We start from the raw sequence: 21,073 nt of genomic DNA, 5'->3' as shown, positions 1-21,073 counted from the left end.
TCTCTCTGATTATAATGTACTCTGTGTAGTCAATACACTAGTACCATGTGAGTGTAATTTCCTCTTTTATTTTATCTCCAATGCACTGTATTATAAATAAACAGTTAAAAAAAAACACCAAACAAATCTGTTGCATCTCCTTTTAAGATTGTACCACTGTAGACACTTGTTCTAGTAAAGTAGAATTGGGCGCATTTGATTGCATTTAAATTTTTCATGCTTCAGCAGTTTGGCTGGGAGCACAGTAAAGAAAAATCCCATGAGCGAGGATAGTTTAGAATAATAGAACTTGATTTTGTGTATTATAGCGGCAACATTTGCGCTGCTTTAGTTAGGGTTGTGTCAGCACTTCCATTATAAACCCCTGTTTTCAGGGGGTATAACTAGGGAGATTTTTTTAAAATACAAATTAAAAAAACAATTCATTTGAATGATTTTTAAGTTATAATGGTGCAAAAATAAAACAAAGTAAAGTCATATATAAATTGACCATTTCACAAGGATTTTAGTTCTTTTGCTTATTAGTTTTATATGACAGCAGCTAAAGTAAGATGCTGTTCTAATACACTGGGGGTGAAAGTTTTGGTAAGGAAAAATTATTATGTGAGCATTAAAAATAAAAGTAAGCATCCCACATGACACTTCAAACCATTAAAAAAGTGTATATTTGATTTTTGAGTTTCTAAAGGAGAGTAACAATGGTACAGTGGTTACAGTAAAGGCATTACCGAAAGTCAAGTTATCTTCACAGCTTCCAGAACAGTTCACTTGGTCTAGTAAAATGTTTTAAAAGGGAAAGCTAAAGTAAAGAAATGAATTAGGATTTAACAAGTTGAAGGATTCTTTAATAAAGTAATTGTGCAAAAAGGAGTCAATTGAATCTAATAATCAGTAAATTTAAGACTTATTTAATAAACTGTGCTCTAAAAAGAATTTGTACACATTTTCCTTTTAAAAATACAACAAAACTACCAAACTACAATAAAAACAACAATGAAAGAAGCCCACCTATTTTATCAAAAGGAAATACCTGCAGTGGGACAATACCACAAAAATCACCTCTTTCTTTGCTAAGAACATGCTGAGAACTACGGTAAACTCAAGAAATTAAATAAAATATGATATGCTAAAGTATTCTTCTTGGAACACAAATGTTAATTCCTTTGCTAAAGGGAAGGATTTCAAAGTTGAGTATGCCTTCCCTGGTTGTTAACCGTTATTGTCTACCTTCCCCCTCTCCTTGTCCCCTAACTATGGTGTGAACTGAGGATGAACAGTCAAATTTAATATTGCTTTATTTTGGCAGCCTATCTTTTATTTGCAACCTTGATAGGCACTTGAATTTGGAGGTGCAAAATAAAAGACAAATTGTGTGATGTTATAAATAGGTAGCTTTCCTGAATGGTCACTGGAGGAATCACCAGAAGACTGTTGATGAAGTAGAGGTGAAGCCTTTCCTCACTAATTGTATTCAGCGTGTAATTTCCAAACTTCCCTCTGAATTTTGATTTTCAATTAACACTCCCCATTTGAAGATAATTTTCTATTTAATGTAATTGCAGGAAATAATTTATTGGCTGATTAAGACTGAGGGCCCAGCCTTCCTTAAAAAAACACTCTAACAAACCAGCCTTTAAACTCAACTCAGCTTTGGACAGATTTAGTCTATTTTTACAGCTGCAGGGTTGTGTTTAATTAGGATTGTGCACTATTGTTCATTGGTACAGTTTATACTTGAAATTATTCTTAAGAGACTTTTCATTTTGGGTTTTGTGTCATGATTAATTTATACTAAAGCAACAATCACAGATATTGCTATTGGAAGGAGCCAAGCCACTTTATAATAAGAGGATGTTTGTTGGGGAGCTAAAGTCACTCTGAGTTTTGCCTTATGACTTTCAATTGTATGTAACTGTTTTTAAAAGCAGCAGTAAATCCATTCTTTTGTTTTTAATGTGAATGGTTACATTATTGGCACTGTCATTATCTGAACTATGAAAACACTCTTGTTGCTCATGGTAAACTCTGGATAAGCTTGCAGCCCAGTTATAATTTGCCTGGTGTTACTGTAGGTTTTTACTATGATCCTTGTACAATAAGAAACATTCTTTGGTATCATTTTCCACATGTATATGTATACATTTTTCTATTTGTGAGTATTGATAGAAATTAGTCAAGAATATACTTATCTTTGATATGGTACTCTTTAGGACATTTGATTTCTTTCCCCTCAAAGAGAATATAGATATTCTTCTGCACTTCCTTTCCCCCATGTTATTTTCTAGTATCAAATCTAATAGATGAAATTTTATTATTTGTAGAATGATTATTATAAGTAGGTATCAGCATTTTAATATGTTTCAAAGCACTTCAAAAGCCTGTAATACTTTTATTTAGAACTGTGCATAATTAGATTAGCTGATCTTATATTAATTTTTTTCACTGTAGGATACTAAATCTGAGCCCCCTCATTAATTGTGAGAAATTTAGCATTAGCTGTTAAATCCTATGTGAAACATGGGCTGCTACATAAAAACTACTGTTTAAATTGGAATTAACTTAATTATTTTTCTTTGCACTTGATATTTCCTTCACTGCAATATTCATGAAAGCATGTGACAGATTTGTAAATTTAACTGTTAATCTCAGATTTCTAGACCCTTTAATCAGTATTTATTTGTCTGTAGAAACAGTACTAGCAAGTTAATGATTTGCTAATTTGAAAAATGCTCATGTGGTTTCCTATGTTAACTGATTTGTGCATTTTTTAAAAAATGGTATGAAATCAATTAATGTTAAAGAGCAATTAAGGTGGAGATTTTATTCCTTCATTACACAGCAGTTTTAGAGCTAAAGATGCTATAACCCAAAACAACATAAAGTTTTAGAAAAAAATACTCAATTGTCTCTTAAGTTATAAACTTTTGTTGGTTTTATTTCTAAACATTTTGCTAAGAAAATCATCTTGATACAGCACAGAATGGAGACCTTGTGCAGAATGCAGTCGATGTTTACTTGTGGGTACATAGATAAATGTACAGTAATTATTTTTGCAGATTTTTAAAAAGTATTTATTTATTTATTTATTTATTTACTTACTTACTTACTTACTTACTTAGAGCACGAAAGGGACAGAGAGAGAGGGAAAAAGAGAATCCTAAGCAGGCCAACATAGGGCTCAATCTCATGAACCTGAGATCATGACCTAAGCCTAAATCAAGATTCAGATGCTTAACAGATTGAGCCACCCAAAAACTCTTGTTTTTGCAGTTTTAAAAATATGATCTATAGTAGGCATTTTACAATTTTCACAGTAAATGCTTTGAATTTTGTATGTACTTTCTAATATAAAATAGAGGCATAGATGTTTCATATACTCTATTCAAATGTTATAAAATTGTCCCAAGACTAATCTAACATTATAAGCCACTCAATCAACATGTCACTTAAAAGTTAAGTTACAGTAGTTGACACATTTGGAAGATCTTTAGAAAAGGGTCAGATTGGCGCTAAACAGTGTTAGGCTTAGCACTCATAATACAAGGTGTAAACTAAAGTCAGGACCAAATCTGCTTAGGACTTTCAACATGTATTATGAGCTCTCATTATTATATTTTCCCACATAGACTTCTTTTCTTCTTACATAAAGCATAAGAGAAATTTGAATTTTTGTACTTTGAAATTATTCTTCAAACTGGCTTATTTGCCAGTTCATTCACTTATTTATCCCCTCCCCCCATTGTTAGCCATCAACTGAATTACTCATAAGAAGTTAATAACCTAGTTGGGAGAATTGGGAGGAAAAATTCACACATACATATACTATAATTATGAAAACCTATTCCATGAAAATTTCATTTGTGGATGATTAAGGGAGAAGATGTGTAGCAATTACTAGGAAGAGGTTTGCTGGGTTAAAAGCACAGAGGGAGAGTGGTACAGATGAGCTGAGTTTTTATCAGTGGTTTAAAGTAGCTCATAAACAACTTGGAGTTAGAGAACCTACTTTTTTTTTTCCTGAATTAGCCAAATGTAAGGGATGGTTTGTTCTTTTTTCATTGACAGCCTTTTTGAACCCATGCTCTCTCCTTCTCCTACAGAAGAATGTCTTCCAAGCAAGCCACCTCTCCATTTGCCTGTGCAGCTGATGGAGAGGAAGCCATGACCCAAGATTTGACCTCAAGGGAAAAGGAAGAGGGTGGTGATCAACATGTGGCCTCCCATCTGCCTCTGCACCCCATAATGCACAACAAACCTCACTCTGAGGAGCTACCAACACTTGTCAATACCATTCAACAAGATGCTGACTGGGACACTGTGCTGTCGTCTCAGCAAAGAATGGTGAGTTTTTAAAATCTGGCCACTGTCACTAAGTGTGTCCTTTAGTATGGCCTCATCACAAATAGGTGTTTTAAGGAAAGCTCAAAATACATATCATAGGGTTATTTGTGTTCAGATCATAAAACCAGCACCAAGTATATATTAATATTACTAATGTGCTAGCAACTGGGAAAAATTAGAAAATGGTTTGTGATTTAGTTTTTGTCCATTATTAGATCCACTTGCCAAAGGTATTTAATTTAATTTGGGGGGAGGTTTATCTTATTTTCTGAATATCTCCTTTTTAAAAGTTTGTTTATTTTGAGAGAGAGACAGACAGACAGACAGAAAGGGAGCAGGGGAGGGGGCAGAGAGAAAGGGAGAGAGAATCCCAAGCAGGCTCCGTACTGTCAGAGCAGAGCCCAATGTGGGGCTTGAACCCATGAACCCCTGAGATCATGACCTGAGCCAAAATTAAGAGCTGGATGTTTAACTGACTGAGCCACCCAGGCACCCCTCTGAATTTCTTGAGTGTGGCTGTGTATTAACATTGAAATATTCTATTAAGCATACATGTCTCTGTGAATGAAGTCATATGGTGAATACATATTCAGTGGAGGAAATGCAGGTATTTATCATTTTTAATGATCATTTTTGATTTATGATAAATCTTTTTTCACTTCTGTGCCTATACATTAATTTCAAAAGGACATGCAAAGCTCCTGAGTATCATTCAATCAGACTGCAGGAGTTTGCCCTGAAGGTAGAAACATCAGATCCATGCAGTATCTTAGCCAGCTTTCCCATGCTAAATTCCATTTCTAGCCATCAAAACAGAAGCCACAGTAAGTGGCATTGTCTAGTTTAAAGCAAAAATATCCAATTTTTTTGCATCTACAACTGACCAAAACCTTAATATATTTTATTAGATTAGGAATTGAAAGCCTGTTTTATATTTCTTAACTTCTAGTTAATGTTAATTAAAGATATTTTAAGTGGTCTGTGATGAAAAGTTTTATTCTTTAGTTAAAAATAAGGTAATATTTCAAAACACCTTTACAACTGATAACATATGTTTAAATTCTTGCTCTGTGCTTAATGCTTAATGTCAAAGACATGATTCCATAAATTATGGAGGCAGACATTTTTCCTTTTCAGGTGATTTTGCAGACACAACTAGTGCTCTGTAGCCGTAGGTGAAAAGTAGGAGATTGAAAGAAAAATAAGACTTTTCTAGACTAACTTTAGGTTCATAGGGGATTATCATTATACAATTAATAGATCCACTGGAAGATTTATTTTTCTTGAATGGGGGAAAGAGAAAGTATAATAAGACGAGACTATCAGTCTGTTTTCCTGATTGAATATAATCATTTTTGTACCGCCAAGATAGTAAGGGTGAAGTAGATAGTTAGTCACACCCACTGGCTTTTTGAGAAGATAGTAGGGTCATTATATATATATATATACGACTATATATATATATAGTCATCAGATATTTATGTAGCACTTTCTCTGGGTTCGGCATTCTACTCAGTGCTGGCTGTATTATGGTGAAAAAAAATGCATGATTATGCTTTCATGGAACTAATATCTAGGAGAGGGGACAAAAGTTAAACACACATACATAAGTATATAATTAAAATTGTAATGTGTTAGGAAGAAAAAGAATATAGCAGAATGCTATGTGAGAACATAATGGGATAAACCTAATTTAGAATAGATGGATATGAATGCCTTCTCTGACCTATGTATGACAAGAACTAGCCAGGCAAAGAATAGAAGAAAGAGTAAAAATAGCAGAAGGAACAGCATGGAGGAAATATTTGAGGTGAGAAAAATATAGGTGAATATCAGGAAATGAAAGATAGTCTTTGTGGCTGGAGTGTAATCGGTGAGGATGCAGTGTGGTGTCAGACGTAGTTGGAGAGACTGGTAGAGGCTATATCCACCAAGACCATATAGATTATGCTTTGGAAGTGAGGTTTGAATCTAAGTGCAATGGAGAACCATTGAAAGGTGTTAGAACATTGCAAATAGATTGCTCTGGCTATAGTACAAATGGATGGGAAAGAGAGTTAAAAGAGTAAGACTTGTTGGGAGTCTACTTAAGATGTCCAGTTAAGAGATGGTAGTAGCTTTGGGCAGTTGGGATACAGAAAAGAGATGGACTCAAGATCTATTTCACCTCTTAGGACAAATATAGTCATGGACAAATAAAAGTAATGAAGCTGAAAAATATAGGCTGAGGCAGAAATAATACCCTTTAAATTTACTTCTTTAGAGAACTGTTATGTTCCTTAGTAAAATTTTGTTTGTATTTTGGCAAGTGCCAAATTGCTTCAGTGCATTATTCTCAAAGTTTTATGATCTAAAATTTTATCAGAAAATAGATATTAATAATTTGCTTACCAAATTTATATTAAGAGGGATTTATGGTAGTATAAAATAGTTTAAATTTGCAAATATGTTATATATTAGTATAAAAGAAATCATATTTGCTGGAAATGTTTTCAAACTTTCACTCTCTTTTGATATCAAGCAATGCCTTCCACTGGAGCCTTTGTGTATTCTGAATGTCTGGAAGCCAAAATATTTTGTTTTAACTCCCACTCTATAGTATTTCCCAGCTGTGTACTTATATGGTATAATAAAAGGATTTAACAAATGGGAAATAGCAGCTGCATTTGGAAATTCCCTTTGTGCTCCCTTTTCATTCGATAGATTCAATAATGTGTAACAACTGTAGCATCAGACCTGTAATGACTTACACTGCAAGTATCATATCACCATTGTTTTTCTTTATGGGGAAGAAAAACAATAGAAGGATTTTAGGCTTCTGGGCAGTCCTGCAAACTTACATATAGAGTGTGTGTATGTGTGTGTGTACATGTGCATATATGTATATGTGCATGCATGCATGTGTGTGTATTTGTTGGGGTGGGGAGACCATGACTAAAGTAAAATTTAATAAACATTTTACTTCATTCCACTTTCCAAATAATTATGAAGTCCAAAAGTATTGTTATGATAAGTGAAACTTGGTTGTTCTCTTATACTTGTTACCCACTGTAACTGAACCCCATAAAATAGCTGTGGAGGAATAAAATTTATAAGTAAAAAACAATAACACAAATTCTACCAGCACCTATTCAGCTTCCATTGTTATTAATTTTTTTGATTGCCTTCACTCATGAACAGTTAGAAACAGACACTAAAAATTTCTTATCTACTGGGTTCAGGAAGAGTTTTACTTTGAAATATCAAGATTACAGTAGAGCTGTACTGTAAGAGAGGCTAAAGACAAAGCAGAGAAGTTCTGCTAATTCCCACTTCCTGATTAGAAAAAAAAATCTTGAAATGTTGAAATTCTGATTATTTTGAGGTGGCATTCCAACAAAATATGAAACCCCACAGTTTCAAACAAGGAAAATAATTCATTATGGCATAAGCAAAGGAGAATAGAAATTTTAGAGTTTGACATTCAAAGACCAAATTGAGATTAAAAAACTTTAGGCTCTGATTTTAATTATAATAGTTTATGCTTTAGACACCAAAATTCTTGATTTTAAGTTTAGTGTAAATTGATAGATTCCATTTGAAGGCTCAAAAGTTAGTGTAAATAAAAATTCACCATCCTTTTTTACTATATACAGCCACTACTACTCATTATGGTATGAGTATACCAGAACTTTTTGTTCCAGAGGAATATTGACACTGTCTCCTGATATGTGTTTTTGTTCCCATAAGGACTGATTCATTAGGCAGGAATAAATTCACATCATTTTTTTCATTGAGAAAATGTGTAATGTATCATTCTTTTCATTGTTAACAAGGATGAAGGAACATTTTATGGTTATATTTAATGACCAGCAGTATGATATTGTAAGTATTATCTCCTAAAGATTACTTGAGTATGTAGCACCTACTAAGTTCCAGGCACAGAGACTTGCTTATGAATAAGACAGGAAGGAGCCCTGCTATCATGGACCTTCTACTAGTATGACATACAATAAAAAAGTTTCACAGAGTGAGCCAATTTCAGATAATGATAGATGGAATAAAGAAAATTAAATAAGAAAATGTGATCTAGAATGACTGCTTTAAACAGTTCAGAAGTTCTTTTTGAAGGTGTGACTTTTGAGTTGAGATTTGAATGAGAAGGAACCAACTATGCAGAAATTTGGGGGAAGACACCCAGCTAGAATATATAGTAAGTGCAGCAGCCTTTTTAGTTGGTGTACTTGAACAGCAGAAAACCATAGAGTGGCTGGAATGGAGTGGGTGAGAGAGAGAATGGTATGAGTTGAAGTCAAAGAGGAAGGCAGACGACAGAGGCTTTGAGGGTATCATAGGCTACAGTGAGGTGTTTAGACTTCAAGTGCAAGAGGAAGCCATTGGAAGATTTTAAGCAAGAGACTAACATGATTTAATTACTGTTTTAAAAAAATCATATTGGCTGCTGTGCAGCAAACAAATTGGAGATAATACCAGAAACAAGGACACCTAGTAGGAAAATTATGTTAATAGTGCCAGTGAGAGTTTCAGGGTAAGTGGAAGAGTGAACAATTAGGGAGGTCATTCTTTGAGTTCCCCTAGATTCTGAGGAAGACAGGATTCACACAAAAGAAGGTGAGGAGAATATTTTAAGCCATGTGAGCATGATGTTAGTCAAGTGAGTAGAAATTTAGTTAAGAATGAACAGGAAATGAACTTGTGAAGATCAAGGAAGGGGGCCAGGAGGTAGGCTTACTCCTGGACGGAAAATGGTCTCATATGAGGACAGAAGCTTTTTCTTAAGAGGGAACTGTTTGTAGGTGACTTCTGGGGTAGGCCATGTGGATGTGGGCAGAGTACCAACAGCTCTTACAACATCCAAAAAGTGACAAGATTGTAAGTGAGATCTTCAATGTTCATATGCATCTGTGCTGTTGCATGCATGCTTATATTGATATGTAATTTAAGACAAAATTGGATTATATGCATCTGGCTTTTAATTACTAGTGTAATTAAGTAAAAATAACCATACTGGACCTTCAGCCCCAGAATATCAGAGCTTCTTAAATTAGAGACCTACTTAAATTCCCCTGAGTGAGTTTTATGTTTTAGAAAAGTTTAAAAAATATTTTTTTTCTGTAAATAAAAGATGCCAATGATGACCTTTGCTGTAATTGAAAGAAAACAGTCATAGGCATGTTGGGATACTTAATAAATACTAGGAACAATACTATCTTGCTCACAAAAAATTTTTCATTTCTGCTTTTCTTGCTTTTAGTCCAAAGAAGTTGCTAATCAACTCTGGAGTGTTCTATGTAGTGTTCATTTCGAGTCATAAAATTCTGGTGTGAACTTTGTACTGTGACTGGTGTTGGAGCCGTTGTCATACATGATGACATAGTCCAGGAATTTTGAGTGAGGATTTAATCCTTCTCAGCCATTATTCATGTTGTGATAGGCTTTTAGAAGATTTCTAATTTTTTAAGCTTTTAAAAGATTTTAAGAACTTGAGCTGTTGCCAGTTTTTGGTAAGATTTAGTCATTTAAGATAGTAGATAACACCCAAATGAAATGTATTTTCTCACTTTTATTGAGACCATGCTTTAGAAAGTATAGTGAAACCCACTAGTTTGCTTGGTCCCATTTATAGTCTTAACACCTAAGGCAAAGTTTATGTGCATCTTTTTGGTACCTGCTTCGTCTGTGAATCATGGGAAAAGAACCCATGAGCTGGCAAAGTTTAGACTTCCTGGAAAATTTAGTTACTACTCCTCTCATTTTAAGATTATGGAAATTCATTCAATTTAAGTAAATTTCAAATCTAGACTTCTGGTAATGAGTGAGAAAATGTCTGTCCTTGTTCCCTGAGTTATGAAACAACTTTCTTCAGGAAGTCCTTTGGGAGATTTCCCATTTTCTGTAAATTTGAAACTGTATTAGCACATAGTACTGTCTCTTTTTAAACCATTTCAGAAATTTAATGACAGAAATGTACTTACAATTTGCCCAAAAAGTGAAACCATGTTTTATTGCATGGTGTGGGTAGTAAAACAGACAACAGATGTTGTCTAGTGTTAACACATTGATCATCTTTGTATTTCTATACCCTGGTTATGTGCACTGTTTCACTCCTGCTAATAAAAAAATGTAGATCTTTAAAATAAGATCTTCCCCAAATCTGGGTTTGTTAATGTAACAGAATGATTACTGGTATGCTACTTGAAAATATCTTGATGTTTATGGAAACTGGAATTATTTTATTACTAACCTTAATGATATAATACGTCTTTAAATATACATTTTGGAAAAGTTTTCTTACCTAGCGTACTATCAAAATCTTTATCAAAAGTAGAAACATTAACAAGCTCTGGAATAGTTGGCTTTTTCCCCCTTGGGCAAGAAGGAATCAGGTATGCATGCTGATTAACACACTCTTGTCATTAACATGTGATTATGTGGGCTGCATATTGAGCACCTGCCAAAATATAAAAATCCAGTACTTTGCTACATCTGTGCGAAGACTTTTTGCATTTCTTTTGTACTTTGACAGTTCAAGGAAATCAGGCCCTGGTATTTTTTTTTTTCAGTGTAATAAAATTGTGTATACTAGAATGTTTTCAAGGAGAAGAGATATGCCATGTTTATTTTTATTTTAATCTTTCAGGCTGTATAAGAGCCAGTGACTGGAGTTTGCAGAGCACTGACTATAACATGAATCTCTTAACAGACTCTATTACTGGCATTCACTTACAGTTTACAGCATTCCTTCATGTTCATAAGGATTATCTTTTCTGGGATTCAACCAATATTCCCCTAATTTGCTTCATTTTTATGCCTTGAAAATATTTTGTTTTCATTTCTTTCACCAATATGCTGCTAGTGTACACCTCCTTGTGATGCCAGGGCCGCTCCTGTGGTTTGATTTTTTTTCCTGTTTACTATCAATATGCAAATATTCCTTCATGACCAAAGTATAGTTTGGGTTCTTTAGCATTTCAAACACTTAGGAAAGGTCACTTTTCAATAATTGTTCAAAATAAGACTTGATTATTAATAGAAAATCTAGGATGATCTAGTGTAGCATATAAGCTTGATTGAGCCAGGCCTGTTCCAGATAGTTTTATTTTCTTGATGGATCCAAATGACATTTGAATACAGTAGAATATCTTTTTATTTTTTTAGATAGACTTTTTATCAAATTGGTCAGTATTAATCTATGGAAGCTGACGTCAAGACACCAATAGTTTTCTTTTTTTTTTTTTAATGTTTTATTTATTTCTAGGAGAGAGAGAGAGACAGCGTAAGCAGGGGAGGGTCAGAGAGAGAGGGAATCACAGACTGAAACAGGCTCCAGGCTCTGAGCTGGCAGTCAGCACAGAGCCCGACGCGGGGCTCGAACCCACGAACCGCGAGATCATGACCTAAGCGAAAGTCGGACGCTTAACCGACTAAGCCACCCAGGCGCCCCAAGACACCAATAGTTTTCTGATTAAAACAAAACTCCACAGTCTAAATAGATGATTCTGATTAACATACACTTTCTTATACAGAATTCCTTCTTGCCTATTGGTGATCGGGATACATCACTATAATGCAATGCGATAACTGAAATAATGAAATCTGTGCATTCCTATAAGGCTTCCAAGCAACATGTTGTAGAAGGCAATGTATATATTAAATAGCATGCAGTTTTTCCATGATTGATTTGAACTTTTCATGACTAGAATGAGATATGAATGTTCAGCTCCTTCTACATCAGCTTGAATAACATGGTAGTACCTGTGATAGGAAGCATTTTGCTTTGGAAGGAGGAAGCTGGGATTGTATTTTCACTCCTCCTGCTCTACCTTCTTACGCTAATTTGGAGAGGGTTGCTTTCCATAAAGGCAACTTTAACATAATGAATCATTTGGAGATGAGATTGAAAGGGCTCTCTTTGATTGTTGAGTCAAACCACCTGCATTAAGCAGGAAAGAGCCTACTCTGTTCCTTACATGAACATACCTAATTTTTCTTGAACACATCTAATGAATGTGCCTTAATTATCTTGATATGCAAATTATCCCACTGTTTGATTGTCCTCTGCAATAAGTTTTCCTTGCTCTCCAAGAGAAATGTAACCTTTCAAAAGAAGAACAACTTCAAGCCATTATTGCTTTTGTTAATATAGCTTTCAGTGTGATGACATTTATTTTTTATACTATTAACCTTTTAAGTATTATTTTGGTATTACTGCATTCTCGTGACCTCTAGGCATTATTTTTCTAGGTGATACAAATTGAGTTCAATAATATATCTCTGTGTAAACCACATTCTCAAATCCAAAGTATAAATTATAAACCTTTGCTAATAAAATTTTACAATCAGGTAAAAATTAGAAATGAATATTTATGCATTTCATTTATCTTCTTTATATTTCATTAACATCCTAGAAAATGGGAAACCTTATTTAATAAAATGATTGGGAATTATTTTGTAAACTTTTGCTTTCATTATAAATTAACTCTGATTTGTTTTTACCGCCGGTGTACTTAGAGTACCTAGAATGCAATATTCTCAAGTTCATCAAACTTCTGGGAAGATAGGCCCTCCTTTAAGCATAGATGGATTAGGGTAGTATAATAGAAGAGATTCATTTACGTTGAAACACACAAAATGAGCATTTTTTTGGCAATTACTGTTATTTAGGAATTTTTTATTTAGCTCTAGTGGTGACTTAGTAGCTTTTTAAAGAAGAACTGGGTTAGCTAGGATTAAGCTAATGTAACTCATAAACAAATTGAGAAGAGTTTGCTCCTGAATTCAGAGTTAATACGCAGCCTTCTGTTTTTGAAACTATTTTGTTCCTGGTGTGCTTCTACCAAACATACCTCTCTCTCTCTCTCTTTTTTTTTTGTTCTTATATTGGTATATTTTGTATGTGAAGTTGATTATAATTTATTTACCTTTCCAAAATTGTCAGTAAGAATAGAATTTCACTGTCCTTTTGACTACTGTTCCTTGAATCCATGAGGACTGACACAATAGAGCAAGGAATTTACCTGAATCTGAGTTTTGGGGGGTATTTGGAAGTTAGAGAGAAAAATATAAATTCATGCCTTTGTTCCCTACCTGCTGCCCCTCGAGAAAGAGCCTGGGCTCTAAGACTGTAGGTGAGCCATCAATTAATTCAAGGTTATGTGCTGCCCCCAGGTATCGTAGTGTATAGCTTCCAGATATTGAGGGCACCTGACGACAGAATTAGACCTCTACTTACTGCTTTCTAGTAAATTGGTGACATTTTTGTGCCTACTTTCCCTTTTCCTGGAAATGTAAATGCAGATAGATAGAATAGATGTTTTATTAGCAACAAAGCCTCTGAGGTATCATTTTCAGTCTGTTTGTACTTGTTCTAAGTGTTAAAAACTTAAAGAGCTACAGAGGTGATTTTTAAATTTCTGGATTACCAAGAGTTTCTTGTTAAGCCTTTACACGTATTTGACATACCAGAAGGAAATTTGAAGGCTTTTGCGGTAGAATTCTCTAAATTGGGACCCTCACTGGGCAAGATCCAGTGAAGAGAGGAGGTGTTGGAGTCCCCAGAGCAGCTGCAAGTTCTCAGTGTGGATGAGAGAGAGACAGCAGTTCGTTCTCTAGTTCTTCCCTGGACAAACAAGGTCACGGGAGAACTTCACTGTTAATAGAGCAGGATCTCTGTTTAGTGACAAATGGATTCAACAGGCCTTGATTGGGGTCTGGTCATTTTTAATATTAAGGCTTGTGATATACAAAGGACATATGCTGAGCTGTTTTTTATGTGACCCCAGTCTCATCATTTTTAGATAGACAACCAAGACATAGGTAATTATACCGATATTTGTTACTGGAGGCTTAATTACTACTGTTTTTCTAGTGAATCCCAACTACCTTACATTTTTTTCCTAAAAGTTTTATATCTTATTTTTTCAGAAGCTACTCTGATACCCTTGAATGATTGCAGATCCTCTTCCCTTACAATGGCCCAAATTTCTGTCTTGAGTTACGGGCAGGTTTCCCAGAAGCTAGATTAAATAGCATTTCAACAGATTACCTGTGTCATACTAAAAGTCCTCCTCTTCCCTGTTAATTCTGAGCCAGTGTCATACAAGAGGTCCCCCTTGGTGCTGCGATTCTCCTATTTTTAAGGCTATTTGCCTGTTTTTGGTACTCGTTAGGAAGGTTTTTTACTTCACCTCCTTTGCTTCAGCTTCAAAATTCTGGTGTCTGAGTTTGTCCACTATTTCAAAATACTCTTCATTATTCCTCATTTGGGTGATGGTTAAATGGGTTCCTGGTGATCTGACTGATACCTGGATCCAGTGATGTACATATAAATTAAGCATCCACTATAGTCTTTGGGTTCATTTAAAGCAGACTACCTGCTTTGCTGATTCTATATAAAAATATAGTTATTTTCATAAGTGCACTGGATTTTCTCAAATGGGAAAGAAAGGGAAAAACAACTGCAGAGGAGGACACCATGAAGATAATAGACTTGACACTAGAGTAAATAGCTATCTCATAAGAACAGCTCTATGGAATTGAGACTCTCCATGCATAGAAACTTGCTTTGTTAAAACTTGTCCAATTATACTTCTCCAACTTCTGCATAATCACACCCCTTATTCCCTAAAGCCTTGGATTGTGAAAAGCAAACAAATAAAAATTCTTGATTTAGTGGAAATGTTTTCCTTGAGATTATTTAGAGGAAACATAACTTAGAGGAAAGGACATTGCCTTATTTATCTCTGTCACTAATTTGCTGTGTGACCTTAGGGAAGTCACTTTATATCTTTGGACTTCAATTTCCTCATCTCAAAAATGAAAGATTTGAACTGTGTAATCACCAAGTCTCTTGCTACTTTAAACTTTTTGGGCTTCAAAGTTAAAATTGTCTTAGCCAACTCAGCCTAGCCTGGTAGTGTTATTTAAGTTGAGTGTCATATGGTAGTTTGAATATTAGTGAATTGCCAAATGAAAGTAACTGTCTGGAGTTGGTAGGCACACAAATCAGCTAATAGCTGAACCTTGATAGAATGTTGTCCTATGTGTTGATCTAACAGGCCGGCCTGACTGAAAGATCTTCTTACTACTCCATTACCAAAAAAATCATATTCTCATCTCTGAGGCTGCCTGTCCCATGACATTAGATGTTTAAAGTATATCTCTAAGGCACTGGTAGTGTGCCTTAATTCTCTGTTGTTTAGAATATTGAGTACATTCAGTTAAGGGCACTGTTGTTTAAGAAAGGGAGAAACAAATTAGAACGTACTCAGGGGAGAACTATCAGGATGGCTGACCTATGTCTTATGAGAAAGAAATCAGGGATGTTTTGCCTAGAAAAAAGAGAAGATTCAAGGATACTATAATAGCTGTGTGTTTTAAAATGTCATTCTAAATGTTCACATGGGATATAAGAAAGTTTGAAAGATTACTATTTTATTAATGTATTAATATAATAATAACATTCTATAATATTCTATTATTAATATCCTTATTAATAAGAATGTTTAATAACCCTGCATGGATGGAATGGACTGCTTTGGGAGAAATCACATCTTCCATTATTGGAGGTGTTTAGGAGAGACCAAAAAATTACTTGTAAGGGATATTGTAACAGTGAACATCACTACCACCACCATCACCATTTAATGAACACTTACACTGTAATGAGTACTGTTCTAAATGGTTTTATTTTTTTTAATTCATTTATTTTTTACAATAATGCTATGAGGTAGGTTCTGTACTGCTGGTATCACTCCTATTTTATAGATGAGGAAATTAAGACACAAAGAGGTTAACTAACTCGCCTGCATTATATGGCAGGTAGATGGAAAAACTGCGAATTAACTGCAAAATGTGGCCCAGAGAGCCTCTGTTTTCTTAACTATTATACCACCTTTTTTCTGCACAGGGGAAAAATCCTACATGGGATTTAGCAATTGGATTTTTAAGGACCTTTGAATCTTGAGATTTTGATTCAATATGTGAAGCTGATATGTATAGATGAGGCAAAGCTTCTCTATGTGCTTGTCTTGACAAGTTGGGGAATTTAATATTTTTTTCTGTATTTTATTTTCATTTATTAAATATCATGGTGATGAGGACATTTAAAAAACTTAGTATTGTAATTTTTTTCTTTGAATCAAAGTAACACTTTAAAACAATAGCTTTTATTTCTTAGGCTTTAGGAATCATGACACTTTAGCAAATAGTAGTAATAAATTTATATTCTGGTGCATAATGAATAAATTTATTGTTATTGAACAGTATAATAATAGTGTAAAGTGGCATGGTGTTGTGCCAACTTTGAAAATGCTATATGAATCTAATATATTCTACCAAGTTTCAGTTTTTTTAAGTTTATTTAATTATTTTGAGAGGGAGAGCATGAGTGAGTGGGGGTGGGTCAGAGAGAGGGGAAAGGAGACCAAGAATTCCGAGCAGGCTCTGCAATGCCAGTGTAGAGCCCAATGTGGGGCTAGAACCCATGAACCTTGAAATCATGACCTGAGCTGAAATTGTGAGGCTTAAACCCATGAATCATGAGATCATGACACCTGAGCTGTAATTGAGAGTCAGAGGCTTAAAAGACTGAGCCACCTAGGTGCCCCCAAGTATCAGTTTTAATAAAAGAGAAAAATAATACTTTGTTTTACTATTAGAGTTAGTGATACTTTTGTCAGGAATAACCTGCTGTTAATTGGAACTAAATTCAGTATTTTCATTTATTTAAGCTTCCTTAATCCAATGCTTTTCCTTAAAATATGTCACATTAGAGAAAAACATACTTTTTCCTCTGAGAAAGAACCTATGAATGTTAGCAATTTAGTTTTCAGCATATTAAAAAGGTTACATTTCCTTTGTTAGCAAGAAGTTATTGGAACCTAGATTAGGTAAAGCTTTATCTGTCAGTCACCCCATCATACTGTAGTAGAATGTGTCTTATACAACACAGTTGTCAGATAGTTTTGGGCTTATAAGAAAGGAGTGCTTGAAGTGGAGAATCAGAAAAAGCAGGACATACCTAGAATATACATATATAAATATATATTTATAGTTTTAATTATAACTAATTAAAATATATTAAAATACATGTGTATATGTAATATACCTTGAATGCTTAATCAAAACTTAAAATATGTAAAATGCAATGCATACAGAAGAAGGGGTATAGAGCCATCTGTTCTGGCAGAGAACATTGATCACTGACATGGCTGAGTTGCTAGTACCAACTTTTAGTTGGTTTTATTATTGTGTTTAATTTCTTTACAGACATTGCATCCCATTAATTTCTTTCAGTCAAAGACTACCAGGACATACCTGTAATTGAGAAAATTGGTTTTATTACTCACTACAATCAGAAGAACATGCACCATAGAGAATCATTGAGTGCCTCAGTTACAAAGTATTCAAAAGAACATTTTGTAGGATTTGGGTTTTGTTTCAGTGGTTTGGGGTAGGGTTTAAGGAAACAGAAACTTGCTGTAGACTGGAAGCTGTCAGAAATCAGGGACAAACCTGTAATTTGGTATCCCAATCATCTTATCTAGGGGGGTGGGTAGACTAGAGTGAGGATAAAGCTGAAATTGGAAAGGCAGTATAACTGAAATGGAAAGCAAAAACAAAAACAAAATGACAACAAGAGTGCAATAAGAGTGGATACATTTAATTCAGCCTTGCTAATGGGTGGAGGAAAGAGTAAGAGAGGATAACATTCTGTTCCTACAATTAAGTTGGGCAGCAGGTAGGGAAGTTGATTCATGCAGCTGCATAGAGAGGCTTTTTCCCAGTCATTTCTCCCAGCACCAATGACTTCCATTTGTATGTAGGTTTTGACTCCATTATGGAGGGCAAGATTTCATTCCTGACTGATGGTCTCTGCTTGTCTCAGTTACTGACCTCTTGTCTGACTTTTGCAGCCTCAGCCTACAGCTCTTCTCTGTTTGCAGTTATGACTGCCTTTCATATTCTTGGTCAAGGTACAGTTGGCAACTGAGATGAATTAGGGCAGTTAGTGTACTATAGCTGTTCCAGGACAGAATGTAGATAATCCATATGCAGTTAGATTAAGTGGGAATTGATAGTATGTATCCTTAGAAAAAGCTAATCAGAAATGCTAAGGTTACTGGGGTTTTGTGAGGGGTCAAGTCTTGATGGAATTGGTTTGAGATGACTTTATATTAGTTTTATATTAATTTGTGATTTTTGAGCATTGATATGGAAGAGAGTAATGTCATGTAGTATTTATTATCATACTTAGATGAACAAGAATAAATTAATACCTAAAAATGGTGTCAGTGGTCATCATGACTGTATTTTCAGAATTAAAAATGGAAACACAAGACAATTGGACAAAGGACATTTTAATTTAATAATAAGAGTAGTTATTGTCCACTGAGCACTTTATATATTATTCATTTCTTACAGAAACTATTTGAGGATATAATTTTAACCCCATCTTGTAGAAAGGCAGAGTCTAAATCCCACTCTCTTGACTATGTGCCAGCCTTGGTGATTACTGTTGAATAGATTGCACTGACAGTTACATGGCATGACTCTTCAGACTAGGTTAGAAATAGTGATATAACTTTCATTTGACCTTTCTGGGAGCATACACCCTTGGAAGTCTGATATACCATGTAAGAAGTCCAATTGCTCTGAAACTAAAATCCTGGAGAGAAAAGATCATGTTAAGAGACCACATAGAGATAGAGGAAGATGTCCATGAAACCCCAGCTTCTAGCTCCACACTCTTAAAGTGTTCACATTTGTGAATAAAGAAGCTTTGAGATGACTCCAGCCTTAGCCACTAACTTACTGGCAGTCTCATGGGAGACCTTGAGACAGAATCACCCAGCCCAGATGCTCCCAAATTCCTGATCCACAGAAATCATTAAAAAAAAAAAAGGAATAAATAATTATTATTGTTTTAAGCCCTGTCTTAGAGTGATTTTTATACAATAGATAACTAATAGAAGGTACTTCTTGGTAACTCTTGGATTAGGGTTAATAAGAAAGTAGAATTCCTGTCTCAAAAAAAAGAAAAGATTTGGAAGGTAGGTGTTTTTGGAATTATGGCATCTTTTACTGTTGAGAGTGACTTTATTATAGCCTTGTGGAATGGGAAAAGCACTGGATTTGGAGTCAGAAGCCTACATTTGGATTTTAAACTAGTTCTGCCAGCTCTACTTGTGTGACATGAGGGAAGCTACATGATCTTCTGAGTGTTACTTTTCTTCTTGCTGAAAATGAAGATATAGAACTTTGGTATTCAGTTCTTGGCAACACATTTTTAGAACAATGTCTAGAGACTGGATTGAATCAGAGGAGATGAAGGGTGTGGAAACCATGTCAAATGGGAAATGGGTATAGAAACTGGAGGAGTGTCACTTAGAAAAGAACGATTAATTTGATCCCTCCCCTAAGATATTTAAAAACTCTAATTACAGAAGAGGAAATAGATTGATTTTGTTCATCTTTGAGAGTAAATGGGAAACAAAGGGTGATAATGATAAGGATCTAGATTGCAAGGATTCCTTTTAAATAATTTAATTTAGAAGACAAGATTGAGAAATAAGGAGCTCCATACATTTCGCCTGCATCCATCTCTCAAACAGAGAAGGCCTGAAGTTGTAGGACCCTGAGCCACAGGATTTTAGGAAGAGAAAGAGAGTACACTGGGAAGGAAACCTCATAAGTGGGGCTGCCTCAAGAAACAAGCCAAACTACACATGGTGGAAGGTCTTAAATACCACTACCAGTAGGGAAACAAAATAACCAACGCTCAACAAGAGAAACCAAGAGACCCCATCCAAACACTTCCTTAACAGACAGGCCCTGAACAGTCAAAAGAGCCCTCTCTAATACAGCAGAACTTGTAGTGTACGTGTGTACAACAAGCTTTTAAAATTAACAAGAGATAGAAAGCTAACCAAAATGATGAAACGGAAGAACTCTCCTTCAAAGAAACTCCAGGAAGAAATGACACCTTGAGAACTGCTCAAAACAAATATAAGCAACATAACTGAACAAGAATTTAGAACAATCGCCTGGCTTGAAAAAAGCATGGAAGACATCAGAGAAACTATGGCTATAAACAATATGGAGCTTAAAAATAGTTATGGTGAATTAAAAAATGGGATAAATGAGATACATAATAAACTGGAGGAGTCCAATGCACGGACTGAAGAGGCAGAAAGGAGAATAAGTGATTTAGAAGACACCATTATAGAAAAACAAGAAACTGAGAAAAGAGAGATAAACTGATCCAGGAACATGAAAGAAGAGTTCGAGAGCTCAGCGATACAATCAAACGGAACAATATCTGTATCATAGGAATTCCAGAAGAGGAAGAGAGAGGGAACGTGCTGAAGGAGTCCTGGAACAAATTATAGCAGAGAACTTCTCCAACCAGGGGAGGGAAGTAGAAGTTGAAATTCAAGAGGCACAGAGAACTCCCCTCAGACGTAACTTGAATCGATCATCTGCACGACATATCATAGTGAAACTGGCAAAATAGAAGGAGAAAGAGAGAATTTTGAAAGCAGCTAGGGAGAAAAGGGCCCTAACATACAAAGGGAAACCTATCAGAGTGGTGACAGACCTATCTAATGAAACTTGGCAGGCCAGAAAGGAATGGCAGGAGATCTTCAATGTAATGAACAGAAAAAATATGCAACCAAGAATCCACTATCCAGCAAGCCTGTCAGTCAGAATAGAGAGATAAAAGTCTTTC

At 35.0% G+C, this 21,073-nt stretch overlaps 1 protein-coding gene across 9 annotated transcripts in view; it reads left to right on the top strand.

The window, feature by feature from the left end:
• The first annotated feature begins 4,104 nt into the window (after positions 1-4,104).
• The window catches only part of SOX6 (SRY-box transcription factor 6), a 357,612-nt gene continuing 340,643 nt past the window's right edge, over positions 4,105-21,073 (top strand). For all 9 annotated transcript variants that reach the window (XM_039256670.1, XM_039256668.1, XM_039256665.1 and 6 more), the window contains exon 1: positions 4,105-4,341. In XM_039256670.1, the coding sequence (XP_039112601.1) occupies positions 4,105-4,341 (237 nt within the window). The remainder of the gene's footprint in view (positions 4,342-21,073) is intronic.

The sequence above is a fragment of the Hyaena hyaena genome, unplaced genomic scaffold (assembly GCF_003009895.1).
Source record: "Hyaena hyaena isolate Hyena2069 unplaced genomic scaffold, ASM300989v1 scaffold_583, whole genome shotgun sequence".
In the NCBI taxonomy this organism is placed as follows: domain Eukaryota; kingdom Metazoa; phylum Chordata; class Mammalia; order Carnivora; family Hyaenidae; genus Hyaena; species Hyaena hyaena.
Note: the sequence above shows the minus strand (reverse complement) of the source record. Positions and strands in the feature narration are given on the sequence as shown.